At 38.5% G+C, this 21,047-nt stretch overlaps 3 protein-coding genes across 3 annotated transcripts in view; 2 read left to right on the top strand and 1 right to left on the bottom strand.

Annotated features, from left to right (window-relative positions):
• LOC136831188 (carbohydrate sulfotransferase 11-like) overlaps positions 1-21,047 on the top strand; it is a 139,346-nt gene that overhangs the window by 27,116 nt on the left and 91,183 nt on the right. The window lies entirely within an intron of this gene.
• Positions 1-21,047, bottom strand: part of LOC136831204 (uncharacterized) — a 68,888-nt gene that overhangs the window by 33,884 nt on the left and 13,957 nt on the right. The window lies entirely within an intron of this gene.
• On the top strand, positions 17,665-18,318 carry LOC136837034 (uncharacterized). The gene has a single exon (XM_067101590.1). The coding sequence runs from the start codon at positions 17,665-17,667 to the stop codon at positions 18,316-18,318; it is 654 nt and encodes a 217-aa protein (XP_066957691.1).

The raw sequence follows: 21,047 nt of genomic DNA, 5'->3' as shown, positions 1-21,047 counted from the left end.
ACGGTCTCGTATATGTTTTCTCTCTCTCTCTCTCTCTCTCTCTCTCTCTCTCTCTCTCTCTCAAACACACACACACAGACACCTCTCTCTCGCTCTCTCTCTCTCTCTCTCTCTCTCTCTCTCTCTCTCTCTCTCTCTCTCTCTCTCTCTCTCTCAAACACACACACACACACGGACTCGTATATATTCTCTCTCTCTCTCTCTCTCTCTCTCTCTCTCTCTCTCTCTCAAACACACACACAGGCACCTCTCTCTCTCTCTCTCTCTCTCTCTCTCTCTCTCTCTCTCTCTCTCTCTCTCTCTCTCTCTCTCAAACACACACACGGACTCGTATATATTCTTTCTCTCTCTCTCTCTCTCACACACACACACACACACACAGACACGTATATATTGTCTACGTAAATGTTTTTGTGTGTATGAATACTTTTGTTAAAACATATGTGATTGTGGAATTACATACGCGAGTTCTTTAAGTTCTTAAACAATTAGAGTATTTACAGATCTATGCATATGGGCTGAATAAATGCATTTGAATCCCTGGGATTTTAGTCTTGATACTTTTAATATACTTTCTATATCTTTAAATTTCTTTTGTCTATATCTCACGTGACATGGAGACCACTTAAATTTTTCTGATATTTTTTACTATGAATTAAGTCTTGAAAGCTGCCAACGCAAAACAAGTAAAAAATGCGCTGAAGTCTCTTCGGCGCGATCGAGTTTTCGGTACAGCGTATAACGCTGTATGAAACTTTAATCCCCGGCCCATGAAACTCTTAGCTGTGGGCCATGAAACTTTAACTACGGCTCGGTGGTGGCCTATCCTATATCGTTGCCAGAAGCACGATTATGGTTAACTTTAACCTTAAATAAAACCAAAACCACTGAGGCAAGAGGGCTGAAATTTGGTGTGTAACATAGCAATTTGCAGCCCTCTAGCCTCAGTAGTTTTCAAGATCTGAGGGCGGACAGAAAAAGCGCGAACGAACAAAGTGCGGACAGAATAAAATGCGGACAGAATAAAGTGCGGACAGAATAAAGTGCGAGCAGAATAAAGTGAGGACAAATAAAATGCGGACAGAATAAAGTAAGGACAAATAAAATGCGGACAGAATAAGGTGCGGACAGAATAAAGTGCGGACAGAATAAAGAACGGACGGACAGACAAAGCCGGCACAATAGTTTTCTTTTACAGAAAACTAAAAAGAAATGAAGATAAAAAGGTAGTTTCCATGCTGCGGTGGCAATAATGTTGGCTTTCCCCCCGGCTCTGCAACCCTGTCACTTGATCTGTTTTATAAAAAGTCTTCGAACGGCGACCTTCTTCTTCTTCTTCTTCTTCTTCTTCTTCTTCTTCTTCTTCTTCTTCTTCTTCTTCTTCTTCATTATAGAGGTATTAAGGTAGGGGAATGGACTCTGGTAATACTCGAGAAAACAACACAAGAATGAAAGTTCGGATCTTGTGCGACATTTATTATGCAAAGCATGGGAATATTTTTGAAATGGAAAATACACGTTACAAAGTAATATTTATTCCTGCTTTTAATAACAGAAAGCAGATATACAATCTGTAGACCAAGGCCAAGAGGAAGAGAAGGTCTGCTCACTTCTCCCCAAATCCCCACGTAGGCGGAGGTTTGTGTACCCCCTTATTGCGTCAGCAGGTGAATTGCCGTGACGAGCAGGTACCTCTGAGATACGTCATCGCCTACGTAGTTACCCCAAGGTGGGAGGCTGCGCTCCACCCAATTGGGTAGACCTCGTCTCTCTTTTGCTTTCCTGTCTATCAGTTAATATTTACCTCCGCAGACGAATCTGGAAGGAATCTGAAGAAGACTTTACTGAAGGTCGAAACCTTTTTCTTAACTAGCCCGTCAGTATTTGTCTGTTTGTTTACCTGTCAACAAAATTCTATCAGCAATATACCCCCAAAAGTTACTGAAGGATTTTAATGAAATTTTACGGCAGACATTTTGAAATGGACCAGAACCCGGACGAGGATTTAAAAATTCCTTTTTTTAATCCAGCCAACATAATGTACCTCAATCCCTCCATCAGCTAAAAATGTCGAGGGCTGTGTCTTTTCTCAGCTTGTAAGATCCCATGCTGATAAATGTAATTAGGTGCTTTTAGTTTTCTGTAAAAGAAATCTATCGAGATGTCTTTGTCCGTCCGTCCGCACTTTTTCTGTCCGCCTTCATCTTAAAAAAACCACTAAGGCTAGAGGGCTGCAAATTGTTATGTTGATCATCCACCCTCCAATCATCAAACATACCGAATTGCAGCCCTCTAGCATCAGTAGTTATTATTTTAAGGTTAAAGTTACCCATGATCGTGCGTCTGGCAACGCTATAGGAAAAGCCACCACCGGGCAGTGGCTGAAAGTATCATGGGCCCCGACTCATACAACATTGTACGCTGTAAAGAAAACTCGATTGTGCCGAAGAGTAATTTCAGAAATCTGTATCAGGATGATTACAGAAAGCCAATTAAGCTGTTTAGCTCCAGAATTTAAATGCCGTAAATAAGCTCTAAGTAAAACCCGGTCTCAGTCTGTCGGGAGAGAGAGAGAGAGAGAGAGAGAGAGAGAGAGAGAGAGAGAGAGAGAGAGAGAGAAAAGAATGTTCCCTTCAACTCCTGTAAGTGACGTTGCTCTCCCAAATGAGACGTGGCGGACTTAATTCGTTTGGGCTCATCTGATTTTATTTCACGCCCCAAGAATCCTTCTGATGGGATTGCTTCTTATTTGGATGTATATCTGTATGTACGCGTTTTCTATGAGGCTTTGGTTTATAGGGAGCTACAACTACCAAACGTATATTTCATGGAATTTGAAAAGAACTATAGGATGATATTAAAATTATTCATGGTTCGTTTCAAGCGTAGTGTAAGCGTGTGGGTGTTTATGTACTTAAAACTACCCTTATACACAACACAAACATCCGCCCACACTCACACACACACACACACACACACACACACACACACACATGTTTACTGTTTTTGTATGGATTGTGGAGGGTTAGGGAACTTAATAGTTACTTAATTCCCAAAAGCTGACGATGGAAACTTCTAAGGAGAATAAGGTTTATATACAGAATGTAGATCCTAACCGGTGTCGGCTTTATGTAATTATATATATATATATATATATATATATATATATATATATATATATATATATATATATATATATATATATATATATATATATCTTTTAGTGTCCTCATTGTGGCATGTACATTGAGACCACATGCTGCATCTCTATGACATGATTTCCAAATCAAACATATTTCTTACCATTACATCTTTGACCAGTATGCTCACTCTTATTTTGTCGTGTCTTCTTGTCATTCCTTCAGAATGTCTCCTTATCATTACCAGTTGTTTGTGTACTAGCTCCTTTATCTTACATCCTATGCACAACTGTTATTCATTTTTCTTTAACCGGCTATTGTCATCAACACTTCATTCCTTTTTCCGAAAAGGGTTCCATCAGTTAATCTTGCATATTTTTACTGAGCTTTCTGTATTTGTGTTTTCCCGGGGAATTCTTTGCCTGTCCTGACCACTTGGTGGTTACTAGACACTGGAAGCCATTACGTTTGGAGAGCCAGTAGGTTATTTATTTATTTTCTGTGGTTGTCGTGTTTTGCTATGCGTTCTGAATGCTTTTATTTATGCACTCAGCCTGCCCGACCTGTCTAGATGTAGGATTGGCTGTGGACGAATCATTAATTCATTTTAAGTTTTGTAACTCCCTAGCGGGGAATTCTGATAAAGGCGAAGATGTGTGGTAATTCAGTGTCTTCAGATGTGTAAGAAAAGAAGAGAATATATAAAGAATATGACAGACTATTTGGTGTATGTGCAGGGAAAAGGAAAGTGGCGTACCTTGACAAAGGTCTCCATTATCAGAGAGTTTGTAGTGGTAGGTATCAGTAATTGGTTGGTGCCTTGAACCGATTCCTACCTTCCTACTCCAGTCCCCAACAGGGTTTACTCAAGGTTCTTAGCAGCGTCCCTGCGGTCCCTAGCTGCAGCCCCTTTCATTCCTTTTACTGTACATCGGTTCATATTCTTTTTCTTCCATCGTACTTCCACCCTCTCTTAACAATTGTTTCATAGTGCAACTGTGAGATTGTCTTCCTGTTACACCTTTCAAACATTTTTACTGTGAATTTCATCTTCAGCGCTGAATGACCTTGTAAGTCCCAGCTCTTGGCCTAAATTCTATATCCTATTCTGTTTCTACTCCATTGACAAAATATTGCTCCTTCTTCATTTGCATTTATTGTAAGATCCATTTGCTTGTTAATCTATGTTTAAGCATTTGTTTACACCCGGTATATATAGCCTCTTCTTCTTCTTCTCTCTAGATTACGTAGTACCAGCGCAAGTAGTCACGAATTGAAAACCACTCAACATGATTACAGAATATGTTGGCAACAAGTTGCAAGCTTCATTTCCTAAATTACCTTTTGTCGGTTATACTGTAAGTGCGATCGACAGTGCGTTGGCGAGTTCACACCCTTATTTCAAGTTAATTGCATTCTCAGCCTGCAAGCCTAATTAAATTTGGAATTGTCTCCTTGTTGCAAATATTTATGCCGAGCCGTGTGGTAGTGTTGATGTTAAGTGTTTGGGTGTATCCATTGGCTTTATTTTAGCAGCATAACATACAGCATAACAAATGAATATAAGTATAATATAAATAACATTGTTGGTATATTTATCTGTATGGCAGATTTGATTTTTCTGGTACGTAAATGGCTATGTACATTATATATATATATATATATATATATATATATATATATATATATATATATTAAAACCACACACAATATATATATATATATATTAAAACCACACACAATATATATATATATGTATATATATATATATATATATATATATATATATATATATATATATATATATATATATATATATATATATATATATATATATATATATATATATATATGTATGTATGTCCTCGACATATTGTATTTCAAGTTTGATTTGGTGCAAAATCGTCATGACTGAAATCGAGAAATAATTTGGTATAATTATCGAATCGACATAATGAGTTATTACTAATTGAAGCTAATATTGACGAAGGTAAACTGGAGTTAATTGACCGCAGAATATAGTCTCACAAGTAATTAAGCTGAAGAAGTTAATTGCATGCGAATTTTTAAAACAATTCTTGAAATTGGGTTTATCTGTGAATGCCGTGTACATTGTCATGTTGATTGAAGATTACTTTGTCTGCTCTGTAAACTCTATAGTGTCACCTGGTGTTTTCAGTATGAAGGTGCTAATTGCGGAGATACCCCAGTTCCACCTCACCTTTACAGTCTCCCCCTCTTGTTTGACTTGTGGTAGACTAATGGAAGGCGCCATACCCGCGGTTATTTTCAAACTGGGTGACTGGAGGGGTCTGTAATGGTAGGCAGCACAGAGCAAATATTTGGCTTCTCCAGTAATTCCTATTACCCCTTATCTGCCCACGCGCACCAGAGTCCTCACATGAGAATTTATATATATTGGCTTACTTGCCAGTGTTACATTTAGGTCCAGTCATTGACTGGATTCCTAAAGGGAAAGAGAAAAAGAAGGAAGATGGACGAGAAAGGAGAAAAGTGATCGTTTGTTTTATATTTGAAAAAGCAAATGTTATAATCGATGTTAGGTCAGTTATCACGTTCCATATTCTTGTACTTAAACAGCTCCATGGAAAATTCTGTTTCAGCCTTGTTTGACATAGTTTACAAAGGAGAGGTAAAGAAGAATAATGATAATCATTTGTGCAAAGGTTAAGGTTAAAGGGAATGGAAGAAAATGTGAGAATCAGTGGGGTTAGACAGAAAACTATACTTAGGAGAGTATGGGAAATCTTTAGGTTAATTTTTAAAGGGTCAATATTATAGCCAAGGAAATGAGTGAGCGGTTAGCGTTGTTTGTGAAACCTTTTTGAAGATAGTTTCAGAGTTAAATAACTATGTAGGAAAGACATAAACTGATCTACAGTAGAGCAGTGGTTCTTAACCTTTTTTGGCAGCGACCCAAAATCTTGTCCAAATTAACCACGGCGACCCATGCCCTCAGAAACATTTTCTTTTTATATAATTAAGCTTATGAAAATGTGTCACGGAAACAAAAATTACATGCAGAGATTTTTATTGATACAATTATTAGAGAAAATAATGTATTAAGAATACGCAATTCATTAGTATCTAAGCCTTAGATAGTAATGAATTATGTCTTCTTACTACAATATTTTCTCTGATAATAATAATTATAACAAGAGTATTGGGGAAATAATAAGCCCATTTGGTTATAACCCTTGGGGACCCATTGAAATGGTTTGGAGACCCTGGGGTTAAGATCCACTGATCTAGAGAAACAGTCCTACAGTACTGATACTTGTTGGTACCGGAAGAAGACAACGGCAGCCCATCAAAGCTTGAATGATGGCCAGGAATGGCGGCAGTTACAGAGACACCCCCCAAGGAAAGGTAGGCATCGAAAAAATAATCTACGTTCTTCGCAGACTTCTAAAATTTTCAGCCAAGACGACGGCGATCTTCTACTATTATTGGAACGAGATCTGGACCTGGAGAGGGATTAGCGGCGCTGCCCAGCAGGTGCGGGATGCGAGTATTTTTGTCTCAAGACTGTCTCCTCCTGACGCAGATGCTGAGGCCTTGAGAGCTCGCGTGGAAGAGATTGCAGGAGTTGAGGGGCAACGGAGTGTCATCAGCAGATCCAGCGCCATCCTAATTACAAGTCCTTCAAGGTGATAACAATTAGGGGAATGGTCAAGGAGGCGATTCCTGATTTCTGTAGACCTGAGAATTGGCACAAGGATGTTCTTGTGGAAAGATGGTATGATTAACTTATATACCTAATATATTTGTTTTTTGTAATCAATTTTTAGATCTTACGTTTAAATACAACATTTTTAGGAGACAGTCACGAGAATTTCTTGATTTAACTGTCGAACTATGAAGTCAAATGTTCACTGCGTGAGGAAGCTGTGTGAAATTTCAGACATGGTTTGCTTGCAAGAGACGTGGTTGCCTGTGCAACAACAGGATTTTTTAGGATCTATAGATGAGAATGCCTTATGGGACATCACCAGTTGACCTAGTTCCTCTTTGGATGGGTCGATATCGTTCTCGGCTTGCATTTTGCTGGGCCTGCGTTCGATTCTCCGGCCGGCCGATGAAGAATTAGAGGAATTTATTTCTGGTGATAGAAATTCATTTCTAGCTATAATGTGGTTCGGATTCCACAATAAGCTGTAGGTCCAGTTGCTAGGTAACCAGTTGCTTCTCTGTCACGTAAAATAAATCTAATCCTTCGGGCCAGCTCTAGGAGAGCTGTTAATCAGCTCAGTGGTCTGGCTAAACTAAGGTATACTTAACTTCTTAACCAGTTGACCTATCACAAGGACTATCGCTTGGGAGACCTTTTGGTGGGGTGGCTTTTCTTTTCAGAAAAAAGTCTAGCTGGGTATATTTCCCACACTGCAACAAATGATGATAGGTTAATTTGCATTAAGGTGAAAATTGATTCTCGGCATTTCCGTGTCATCGGCTGTTACCTTCCTTTTGATAATGGGGAAAACGTGGAAGAGTATGTAGAATATTTAGCTAAGATACACTGTATGATGGAAGATCACATTAATAACTGTGCAATTGCTACCGGTGACTTCAATGCCCATCCGCAGTCGAGATTTGGTGAAGAGCTTATTCAAATTTGCAGTGAATACTAATATAACTATAGTGTAGCTGGTGTGTAGTTGCTGCCACAGGACACTTACACTTGGGAAGGTGATGCCACGGGGGGCCACACCCGGTGGCTAGATCATGTTGTTTGCCCCACGTCTCTGTTTGGGAAGTTTCAGCGGATCCAAACGATTCATGACCGAATTGGATCCGACCACGATGCATTGTGTGTTTCCATCGATTTGTCCTACTAGGCACCTATGACAACTTTAGAACTGAATAATTCGATAAATTATGCTGTCCGTAATAAAAATGACTAGTAGGCTACGTTAAAACAGAAAGTTCATTAAAGCGTATTCCCTTGCCAATTGAATCCTTTTCATGTCGAGACCCCGTCTGTCGAAATTTGGAACACAGATCATTAATACGTGATTATTATAATAAAATAATATCATGACAGTCTTATTGTCGTCAGGCAGTGCATTATGATCAAAACCTAATTATGGGAAGATCCCTGATTGGAGTGAATTGGTATATGACGATCACCGCGAGTCGAAGGACCGTTAAAATGGTGGAGGGACAATGGTAAACCTCGCCTTGGTCCCATATACTGGGATATGACGTATTCAAGACTACGTTTTAAGTGAGCTTTGAAAGACTGTAAAAGGCAAAGGGAAAACATCGTAAATAGGAAGACTGCGATTAATTTAAAAGGGAACTCAAGAATTTTTTTGGAAGGAAATTAGCAACAAGAAGAATATTATTAAAACTAAGCTGCCTGAATGTGTTGAGAATGCCTTTAGAAGTAATGCTGTTTGTAACTTGTGGAGAAGCCGCTATAAGGTTATATTTAATGATGATTCGCATCCTAAACACACTCATCCAGGCAGGTGGTCATTTCGAGGTCACAGTTGATGATGTAAAATGGGCAATTAAAGAAATAAATGCAAATAGCAGTCCTGGTCATGATGGATTAACTGCTCAGCTCATTATATTAGCCCACCCTGTGTTGTGCGTTTTATTGGGTTTGCTTTTTAATTGTTTTTGTCACTCATTTCTCCCTGAAGAATTGTTGAGAGTTATGATTGTTCCTATCATGCAGGATAAAAATGGTGACATCAGCAGTTTAAGTAATTATAGACCAATTTCTCTCTCAACGGTTTTGTCAAAGGTATTAGAGGCCGTTGTTACTTATAAAATGTTCAGCTTTCTTGTCTACTTCAGATCGTCAGTTTGCATGTAAGGCAAAACATGGAACTGACATAGCCATAGCTATTCTGAAAAACGCGATTATTGAATACAGTAGACGCAAAACTCCTATATATTTTTGCTTTATTGACATGTCAATACTGGTACTGGACTCAAAAAATGAATGTAAAATGGGGTACTGATATACCGGAAGAATTTAGTGTTATTTGTGGAGTAAAACAGGGCTCTGAGTTGTCAGCCAATCTTTTCAGCTTACATAGTGATGTTTTATCGGAAAGGCTAAGTAGTGAGTTGTGAGATTGCCAACCATATGACCTATGCTGATGACATTGCGGTGTTTTGTCCACCGCTGAGTGATTTGCAGTGCCTGGTCGATGAGTGCTCTAAATACATAAATTCTGTGAAATTCAATGTTTTCAGCAACTGCAAGAACAATGAGCTGCCACAGAATCATGTTGACATTGATGGTACTACAATTGAATATGTAAAAGAAATTAAGTATTTGGGTTTCATCCTCACCTCTGATAACATTGATGACAATCGTGTTGCAAACTTGCGCAGGGGTTTGTGCATTAGAGCATATATGTCACTGCAGAACTTCTGAGAAAGCACAGCTGCTGTGAAATGCCTTTTTTTCAAGAGTTTTTGCACGTTCTATTATTATGTATCCCTTGTTTTTATAGTGAAGATGTCAAACCTTGACAAGTTAAGAATGTGTTTTAATGTTAGTATCAGAAGGTTGTTTAACTTGACATCGCGATCTAGCATCTCCCATTTTTGCTGAATTGAATTGAATTGAATATAGAATTTAGGCCAAAGGCCAAGCACTGGGACCTATGAGGTCATTCAGTGTTGAAACGGAAATTGACAGTAAAAGGTTTGAAAGGTGTAACAGGAGGAAAACCTCAAAGCAGTTGCACTGTGAATGAATTGTTAGGAGAGGGTTTAGGAAAGTAAGATGGAAGAAGAATATGAAAGGAGGTAGAGTGAAAGGAACGAAAGGGGTTGCAGTTATGGGCCTCAGGAAGGCACGCTGCAAAGAACCATGAGTAATGCCTACAGTGCACCGCATGAGGTGCACTGATGGTGCTACATCCTACGGGGTTCTCATTTTTCGTTCAGCTTGGTGTACCAACATTCAATGAGATCAGACGCAAAGCAGTGGCGAGCTTGTAAAATTATTGTAAGAAACCTCACGAACATGCTGATGACCAGTGATAAAAATTAAGTATATCTTAGTTTAACCAGACCACTGAGCTGATTAACAGCTCTCCTAGGGCTGGCCCGAAGGATTAGGTTTATTTTACGTGGCTAAGAACCAACTGGTTACCTAGCAACGGGACCTACAGCTTATTGTGGAATCCGAACCACATTATGACGAGAAATGAATTTCTGTCACCAGAAGTAAATTCCTCTAATTCTTCATTGGCTGGTCGGAGAGTCGAACGCTGGGCCAACGATGACCAGTGATAATTTTGTTTTGGGGATATGGAGGGGTTTAGCATACGCTTAATATTGTTGAAAGCACGTGTATTAAACCTGTAGTTTTTTTTTTTTTTTTTTTGTATCTACTCCTTTAGTATTTTGTAGTTTAACCTTTATGTAGAGAATTCACTGTAGTATATTGTTATGAGAAATAGAGCCTTTTATTATTATTATTATTATTATTATTATTATTATTATTATTATTATTATTATTATTATGTAGAGATGTATAAAGCAGAATGTGATTTTGGTAGCACCACCTGCACTTTTCATCCGTAATATTATTATTGTCGCTAAAAGTATTATAAATGATATTAATAACGTTGTAATAGAAACAGATGACTTTATGCTAAAGAAGAAAAATATCCTATTTGTCGTTCCCTGTTCTAAAGTATGTCAAGATGGATATGTAATATTTTTAAAGGTGGAATAATCGGAAGTTCAACATTACTGGCATTGATGTATTGACGTGGAATGGTTCTGCCAAACACCATCGACCTGTTATTTGACAAAACTGACGTTCCACATGAGGTACATGACTGGCTTGACGTGTCTAGTTAGTTTCCTGAAAAGAAAACTGTTGTGCCGGCTTTGTCTGTCCGTCCGCACTTTTTTCTGTCCGCCCTCAGATCTTAAAAACTACTGAGGTTAGAGTTCTGCAAATTGGTATGTTGATCATCCACCCTCCGGTCATCAAACTTACCAAATTGCAGCCCTCTAGCCCCAGTGGTTTTTATTTTATTTAAGGTTGAAGTTAGCCATAATCGTGCGTCTGGCAACGATATAGGCCAGGCCACCACCACCGGGCCGGGGTTAAAGATTCATGGGGCGCGGCTCATACAGCATCATACCGGGACCACCGAAAGATAGATCTGTTTTCGGTGGCCTTGATTGTACGGTGTACGGAAAACTCGATTGCGCTGAAGGAGCAATTTTTACTTGTTTTATATGTTTAAGGATACTTATTGCTATTCATGTGCGTATTGTGGCAAGTCACTGCCTTGTTGTTTGTAGTCGTTGCCTTTTTTCAGTGTTTTTTCTACTATAATATAAGAGTTGGTCCAGAGAGCAATTTTTTTTTGTTACAAGTGTAATATAAGAGTTGGTCGAGATAGCAACTTTTTTTTTATTAAAGCTATAATATAAGAGTGGGTCTAGAGAGCAAGTTTTTTTGTTTCAAGTGTAATATAAGAGTTGGTTGAGATAGCAATTTTTTTTGTATTAAAACTGTAATATAAGAGTTGGTCGAAACAGCAAGCTTTTTTTTTGTTTGTTTGTTAAAACTGTAATATTAGAGTTGGTCGAGATAGCAAATGTTTTTTATTAAAATGTAATATAAGAGTTGGTCGAGACAGCAAGTTTTTTTTTTTCTTTTTTTTGTTAGACGTATAATATAAGAGTTAGTCGAGACTGCAAGTCCCGACCGATGGGGCAGGGACTGGCCCAGGGCTGGATATCGGCAACCCCAGACATTCGCTGTTGTACTTGCGGTATTGGTTGATATTTTATTTCATTGTTCCTCTTTTCAGCCCTGTTATTTCATTGTTCCTTTTTTCAGCCCTGAAAGATATAATTCCATAGTACAGTATTACTGATAGCCATTCATGTATAGTTTTTGTGCATTACTGGGCAGCATTAAAAGTTCTTGTATATTATTGCACACACACACACACACACATATATATATATATATATATATATATATATATATATATATATATATATATATATATATATATACTGTATATATATACATATATATATATATATATATATATATATATATATATATATATATGAATGGCTTTCTTATACATGTATCATATGATATTATCGGTGTAGTCGCTACCAGCTTTGTTTATTAAATTCTAGTACGTAGATTATATTTAGGCATATAGTCCGTTAATAGTTACACTTTTTAATGTAAATAATCACCATAATCAAGTAATATTTTTAATGATATAATGGTAGCCGTTACAGCATTTTGTATGTCCAGTGACTACTGAGAAGAAAGTAGTTTCAAGTGAGTTGGTATTTACAGAATTGTACACAGGTTTCGATGAAGGAGATGAGATGAAGTGTGTAAAAAAGGTGAGTTTTAACATGATTTATTAGCGTAAGAACCTTCAAACGAGCATTCCACAAATCATTTAGGGTGCTTTTGAGTATGCTGTAGGCACTGTGGAGACGATTAGCTTTGTCGATGTTCCTGGGTTTCTCAGAATGAAACCCAAGGTCCTTGACTATTACTCTTTATTACTTTGATCATTATGTTTGATGTAATGTTTTCGTTTAATATAATTCTTTAGGCAATTATATATATGTGTATCTAATGATTTATCTATATGCAAAGATTCTTACAGCTTAGGCCTATGAAATAGAGACTGAAGAACAAAGGTGGGCTTTTGCCTGTACAAGGGTTCTAGTAGTCCTACATGAATGGCTTTGTTTAAAAGTAGTTGAATGATTGGGTTTCATATTGGGTTTAATGTTGTCTTAAATGATAATATTGGGTTTAATGTTGTCTTAAATTACGATATTTCTGAAATGAATAATCATTCATTGAATATTTGAGGAGAACAGAGCTTGCATCAAGCGTCGAATATCCGCCGACCACAAACGGCGCAGTGGCTTCTGCCTCGGGGTCGTCTCTGTGTTGAGTGGGTCTCAAGTAACTGAAGGGGATCGAAGAAGAAGTGGAGAAAGTAGCTTTTGAGCTTTGTAAACAGACCCGCCAAATTTAGGTGGTTCCTCTCGTCGTCAATCCAGCTGAAGGATCTTCAGGGTAGGAATTAGGCCTTTGCCGGAGGAACCAAAGGACGGTTGTGCTGTTGGATTACGGCTTTTTATTCAGTATGTTTGTTTGTTTGTTTGTCCTTTCACAGTAGCTTAGTTTGTGTTCCCTTCGTGGTGGAGGTTTTGGTGTATAGAAATAACGGCAAGATCGGGTTGGTGTACTACAGGTTAATTTGCTTGTTGCGTGTGGTTTGATATTTGTTTTGGAAATAACAGCACTTCTTAGAAATGGAAGTCTCTCTCTCTCTCTCTCTCTCTCTCTCTCTCTCTCTCTCTCTCTCTCTCTCTCTCTCTCTCTCTCTTGCACTTGGATGTTGATGTAATCCGGTGTTTATGGTTTAATGCATGTTTTGGTTAAAAACAAAAATTTCTCAAAATAACTCTGAGATATTTTGAGGCTAGCCTCTTAATGGGAAGATCAAGGAAGGCAGTAGGAGCAACGCAAAAGCTTGGGGAAAAGAAATTGCATTATATATGAGCTTGTGGGGATGGCGACCTCATTCTATGTGGTAAAGTAGATGGCTCTGTCCTTCTGGTGGCATCTCATCCATAGGGGAAAAGAGCATATCCTTAACGTAAATTCCGAAGTGAAATTCCGCATGTGTGTGTCTTTCTTTCCTGTGCTTTCACTTCTACAAATCTCCACTAGTGTCCAGCCTCCTAGTTCATAGTTCTCCCCTAACGGGATCTAGGTTGTCTGGTGCCCTTAGGAGCCCAGCTAACATGGTCGCTTATTATTCTCCCCTCGGTGGTGTGACAGACATGTCCAAGCCATCTCCATCCCGTTTCATCATTATCTCTTCTACATAATTATGAAATATTCGTTATTTCCCGTATAGTAGCATGTCTCCCTTCCTCATAAACATTTATTCTCAAATTGAAAATCTAGAAGTCGTTTAATTTTTAGAACATACTTTAAGTCCACTCGATAATATGAATTATACTACATCAGAGCCTTAGAGTAAAGATTGAAGCGAAAAGAAACGTACATAAATATGTAAAAAAAAAAAAAATCGTACTAAAATTGGTACCTAAGTTAAAAGCGCAAAAGAAAAAACATACAGATATCTAGAGTGCCAACGGTGTCAGTTTACGAAGTCGGACAATTTCCTCAGGTATCATGTCTAAGGCATCTGTTCATAGTGGTTAGAATGGACAAATTCTCCCTCAGGTTTGGGTATTAATCAGTTTAAGATAGACCTCTAATGGCATAGAGAGTTAGTCTTGCAATATAATCGCCATTTCTTGGATATTGCTCAAAGTTGATCAGACATTCCTTATTTTGTCATTTTTTCTCTTCACTCTTTCCAATATATGATGAGCTACGCCAATCACCTGTGCTTTTTCAGATGGTATTCGAACAAAAATTATCAGAAACCTTGCCTTTAAGGTTAAAAAATCAAGACGGTTTCAAGTTGAAAGACAAGGTTTCAGATGTTATGTATCGTATGTTGGAAAAAAAGGTGAAAGACATTGACAAACGAGATTGTTTGAGCGCCTCCGTCGTTTTCCAGGAACTGGCGGTTGCTCGTTTTGTTCAGAAACTTGAGAAGAGAACACTTACTGCAAACCTTTGAGCTTCAAACACTGCATAAATTAAATCGGAGATAAACTCTCTGGAATTGCAAGAACCTTCAGTGAATGATTTCTTTCACCCAATCTTTATAATCCATTGTCCTTGATTCATCAGCTTGTGTAACACGGATATAATATAGTTTCCAAGATCAGAGTAATAAGTCTTGAAATAATGCGATTGTATTCTCAGCAATTCGACGAAAAGACGGCACTTCAAAAGAAAGACTGGCGAGGGAATTCTTACATTAAAAAACAAGCAAACAATGCGCTGAAGTTTCTTCGGCGCAATCGAGTTTTCTGTACAACCGCTACAGCGTATAATCAAGGCCACCGAAAATAGATCTATCTTTCGGTGGTCTCTGTATAATGCTGTATGAGCCGCGGTCCATAAAACTTCAACCACGGCCTGGTGGTGACCTATCCTATATCGTTGCCAGAAGCACGATTATGGCTAACTTTAACCTTAAATAAAATCAAAACTACTAAGGCTAGAGGGCTGCGATTTGGTATGTTTGATGTCTGGAGGGTGGATGATCGACATACCAATTTGTAGTCTTCTAGCCTCAGTAGTTTTTAATATCTGAGGGCGGACAGAAAAAAAGTGCGGACAGATAAAATGCGGACGGACAGACAAAGCCGGCACAATAAGTACTCTTTTATAGAAAACTAAAAAAATACAAAAAGAATATGGAAAGGTGGGTGACTAAGTGAGCATTTCACGTATCAGAACACAATGAAATCAGTTTAATGAATAAGAATTCAGCCTCTGTAGGGAGGCAGTGTCATCTGTGCACCTCCTGCGCTGCACTGTAGGCATTACTTAAGATTCTTTGCAGCGTCTCTTCGGCCCCCTTTCACGTTTTACTGTACCTCCGTTCATATACTTTTTCTTCCATCTTACTTTCCTCCCTCTCTTGACAATTGATTCATAGTGCAACTGCTTTGAGGTTTTCCTCCTGTTACACCTTTCAGACCTTCTTACTGTCAATTTCCGTTTCAGCGCTGATTGACCTCATAGGTCCCAGCGCTTGGCCTTTGGCCTAAATTATACATTCTATGCAATTAGAATTCAGCGTCCCTTGCATAGTGCTCGTCGACACAATGCCTCATTGTGACGATAAGGTGCTCCCTTAGCAAGAGAACAATGATTTAGTTTGGTTTTTCATGTTCAAACGCTACATTTGGCAAAAAGGTATTTTTTTCTCGCGCATATATGGTAATTCTCTTGATGGCTACCTTGGAGCCACCTGACAGGAAATCTCAGTATTATAATATACTCCAGTGACTGGTCAGTGCTTGTAGAGGGGGGCATAATAACTTTGTATTTGTTGTTATTGCATTTTTCCGAATGGGCGAAGCCTTTTTTTTTTATGTAAGTTGTTGGAGGGGCATACCTGCTCATGGCGGCTTAGGAGCTGTGGGTAAATGAATAAGAAATGGAAGGCTTCTGCTATAAATGCTATTGTTGGCTAACTTTTTGATAAAATCATTGTTTGGGATGGAAGGGTTCGGTACCTTAGAACAGTTCAATCTCTCTCTCTCTCTCTCTCTCTCTCTCTCTCTCTCTCTCTCTCTCTCTCTCTCTCTCTCTCTCTCTCTCTCTCTCTCTCTCGGATACTTGATAATGTGGACTGTTTGTCCAAGAAAGCTTGTAACTTTTGAATAAAAACTCCATTAAATACCATCCAGTTTGAATGAGGTCCTTTTAGTAATTCTACTAATGCACAGAACAATTGTGTATGTGATAAAGTTAATATATATATATATATATATATATATATATATATATATATATATATATATATATATATATATATATATATATATATATACACAAAAATGTGGATAATTGCCAAATGTGTACATTTTGCAATTAATTTTGCCTATTGTGTACAATTTGCAGCGCTTGGTGCCGATTGTGCACAATAGGCAAAATTGATTGCAAAATGTACACATTTGGCAGTTTTTCTACTTTTTGCAAGGACATTTTGCCAAATGTTAACATGATTTTGCAACAGCATTTTGCCAAATGTTAACAGATTTTTTTTTGTTCCAGTGGCATGTCGGACTTTAAAGAGCAGTTTGAGCAGAAGATTCGAAATTCTCAGACTAAGACTAATATGAAACACTTCTTGTTTACGAGCTGAAATCGTGCAGTTGGGCAAGGAGGAGGGCAGTTAAACCAGATCTACCAGCTCAGTAGCAACTACCGTCTCGCCCACCTCATCTTCCCTGCTACTACAGAGGTCTGTCCTACCAACTCACAAATGGCATGTCGGACTTTAAAGAGCAGTTTGAGCAGAAGTTGGACAACTTATTACAGTCTAAGAATGACAATGTGGTCATTCCTCGGAAAGAGAAACGTGCACAGTGGATAGCTCAGCTGCTTAAAATTGAAAAGGAAGGGCCTAAAACCAGCGATGACTATAATAGGAAAAAAAGATTCGAAATTCTCTGAGTTGGTGACGATGACCGACTTATTCGGAAGCGAAAGGATTGGAAAGTGAATTTAAGTTTATAGTGTGCTTTGAGGAAGGTTGCTAACACGCTTCTCCCAATATTTTTGACCTTTGGCGCTCCCGTTATCCTGCACTCGGGTAACGGGAGAGAGTTTGTGAATGCCGTTATATCAGAGTTGTCTACGCTCTGGCCTGAACTTAAGCTCGTCACTGGTCGGCCGCGCCACCCACAAAGCCAAGGTGCAGTTGAAAGATTGAATGGAGTCATTCAAGACAAATTAAAAATTTGGATGCACGAAAACAAGTCCAGCAGGTGGAGCGTTGGGGTCCACTTTGTCCAGTGGCAAATAAACATTTCGGAACATGGAACCATAAAAACAAGTCTGTTTAAAGTCATGTTCGGGATCGAACCCAAGGTAGGCCTAACATCCACTGTTATTCCACCTAATATGCTCGGCAATATAAGAACTGAAGAATATTTAGACACCATCCTCCAAAATGAAGCCGAAGGGGCGGCTGATGAAGAGAAACAAGAAGGAGAGGAGGAACAGGAAGGAGAAGAGGAACGAGATGGAGAAGAGGCGCCGCAATTCGCTGAAGCTCGGCAACTGGCTGCAGCCGGCCAAGAAAAAACCGCACTTAGAATGACAAGGAGAGCGAAACACCTCTTAAGTGCCCTACAAGTGGGTGACAACGCGACGCTGAAAGTTCCCGAGTTTGATCGTGGGCCGAGTGACAGCAGGAACCTCCTGGTTGTGGTACTGCAGAGAGACAAGGACCTGTACCAGGTAGGCTGCAGAGAAGGACGCATAACCACCCGGTACACGGCAGCTGACATGGACCCCGTTAAGGAGAAGCTCCTCATCCCAGATGAGGTTCCCGACGTTGAAATGGCTTTGAGAACCGCTGTAACCAGGTACACAGGAGGCCAAGGGTATGTGAAGTGTGCCTGTAAAACAAATTGCACAACTTCCAGATGCTCCTGCACAAATAACCTGTTCAAATGTAACTCTCGTTGCCACCCTGGTCGTTCTTGTAGCAATATTTAAGTGTTTTCAGTTTGAACAATAAATACTAATTCTCTTTGATTCTTGTTTCATTCTGCCTATTGTGTACAATCGGCAAAATGCCGTTGCTTTTTTTTTAAAAATGGCAAAATTTTGCCATATGTGGATAATTATCTACATTTGGCAAGCGCAATTTCCAAATGTGTACATTTTGCAACTTTCTCGCAAAATGTACACATTTGGCAATTATCCACATTTTGCGTAACATATATATATATATATATATATATATATATATATATATATATAAATATTATACGTATATAACATATAAATGCATATAAATATACTATATATTTATAATATATGTATAATATTCAAAATCATATTATTCCCACATTTATCTAGACAGCTTTAATACACGAACAGATATTCTGATATTCTCTCTCTCTCTCTCTCTCTCTCTCTCTCTCTCTCTCTCTCTCTCTCTCTCTCTCTCTCTCTCTATATATATATATATATATATATATATATATATATTATACGTATATAATATATATATGCATATAAATATACTATACATTTATAATATATGTATAATATTCAAACTCATAATATTATTCCCATATTTATCCAGACACTTTTAATACAGGAACAGACATTCTGATACAGCTGAACAGGACCAGGCTGTCAATACTCCATCGAGTCACGGGGGAGCGTCAGGCATTGTCCTGGAACAGTCCCGACAGAAACAGGGGAAATCTTTTCCTTTCTCGGATTTTCCACAGGCAGACTCTTCCCATTGCTCAACACCAACCTTTAAAGGAGAGTTATTTCTTTCTTTAAATGAGGTATTTCGAAAGTTTCTTGATGTTTAGGTCGTTGATTTAGTGTATGAAGGCTACATATTTTACTTGGAATTACATATTTTACTTGGAATCGCAGATGAAGTGACAGTAAGGAAATGCTTCAATTATCTGAAGCAGTTTTGTTCCATATGGCTGATTTTCAGGAACTTCTTCTTTTCTTCTATTTCTTTCTTTGAATGAGGTATTCGAGAGTTTCTTGATATTTAGGTCGTTGATTTATTGTATGAAGGCTACATATTTCACTTGGAACCGCTGATGAAATGGCAGTAAGGAAACGCTTCCATTATCTGAAGCAGTTTCCTTCTATACTATATGTCTGATTTTCAGGAACTTTCTTTTTCTTTTCTTTTTTTTTACGAGTAAGTTCTCATTAGAGTGTGACCAGTGCTAGTATATGGGTGTACCACGTAGAATATATAAAATAAGTAAAAAATGCGGCGAAGTGAGTGTCTTCGGCGCAAGCGAGTTTTCTGTGCACCCGCGTCCCATGAAACTCAGCCACGGTCCGGCGGTGGCTTTAGCCAAGGCCCATGAAATTCTTAGTCGCAGCCCATGAAACTCAGCCACGGTCTGGTGGTGGCCTGTGTTGTTGGTACCTATAGTGGTGCCAGAAGTACCATTCTTCAGTGCAATCGAGTTTTCTGTACAACCTCAGCCCATGAAACTCAGCCACGGTCCGGTAGTGGCTTTAGCCACGGCCCATGAAATTCTTAGTCGCAGCCCATGAAACAGCCACGGTCTGGTGGTGGCCTGTGTTGTTGGTACCCATAGCGGTGCCAGAAGTACGATTATGGCTAACTTTAACCTTAAATAAATTAAAAACTACTGAGGCTAGAGGGCTGCAATTTGGTGTGTTTGATGATTGGAGGGTGGATGATCACCATACCAATTTGTAGCCCTCTGGCCTCAGTAGTATTTAAAATCTGAGGGTGTTTTTAAGTGACGGTGCGCTGTTATTTAGAATGAACAGAACATTGTCGTTTAGAATTACTTAGCATACACATGTTTTATAGATTAAGAGATATTTCTTGATATATAAGACACAACTCATGACATATATATACATATGTATATATATATATACATATATATATATATACATATATATATACACAGTTTATTCCAGTAGCATATACGAGTACATATTGGTTGTAGCATTCAAGCAGGAATCACAATATACGGAAATAACTTGTGAGAGTAAATGTTCATAAGATTAAGGCAGTTGGAGTAGCTCATTAAAAAAAAACAGCGACCCCCACTAGGTATTAAGCTGAGAAGAAAAAGAGGTATAACATACGATTCCTGGTGCCAATTCCACCTTGGCATTCTCAGTTTTCTGTGGAAAATGAGCATAAAGATTTTCGTGAACAGAGAAGCAATGGATTTATTTCGTTTTTTGTCCCTTCAGTTACATTTCTGTCTATTCCACTTCCAAATCTTTTGTTTACTTTCATTTATTCCGACTTTTATTAAAATCGAAATCTGGGGACACAGCATTGGATGCCATTGTTCCTAAATATTTGAAAGACTCGACCTCATTAATCCAGTCTCCGCATATGTATGTTTTTTTGTTCCTTTGTGTGTTCTCTGCCCTCATGATTTATTTTTCTTGGAATGATCTTGAGTCCTGTCTCTCTCTCTCTCTCTCTCTCTCTCTCTCTCTCTCTCTCTCTCTCTCTCTCACACACACACACAAGTAAAATATGCGCTGAAGAAACGTGTTTTCTTCACAGCGTATAATCAAGGCCACCGGAAATAGATGCCTCTTTCGGTGGTCTCGGTATAATGCTGTGTGAGCCGCGGTCCATGAAACTTTAACCACGGCCCGATGGTGGCCTGTCCTATATAGTTGCCAGACGCACGATTATGGCTAAATTTAACCTTAAATAGAATAAAATCTAC

This window comes from Macrobrachium rosenbergii, chromosome 4 (genome assembly GCF_040412425.1).
Source record: "Macrobrachium rosenbergii isolate ZJJX-2024 chromosome 4, ASM4041242v1, whole genome shotgun sequence".
In the NCBI taxonomy this organism is placed as follows: domain Eukaryota; kingdom Metazoa; phylum Arthropoda; class Malacostraca; order Decapoda; family Palaemonidae; genus Macrobrachium; species Macrobrachium rosenbergii.
Note: the sequence above shows the minus strand (reverse complement) of the source record. Positions and strands in the feature narration are given on the sequence as shown.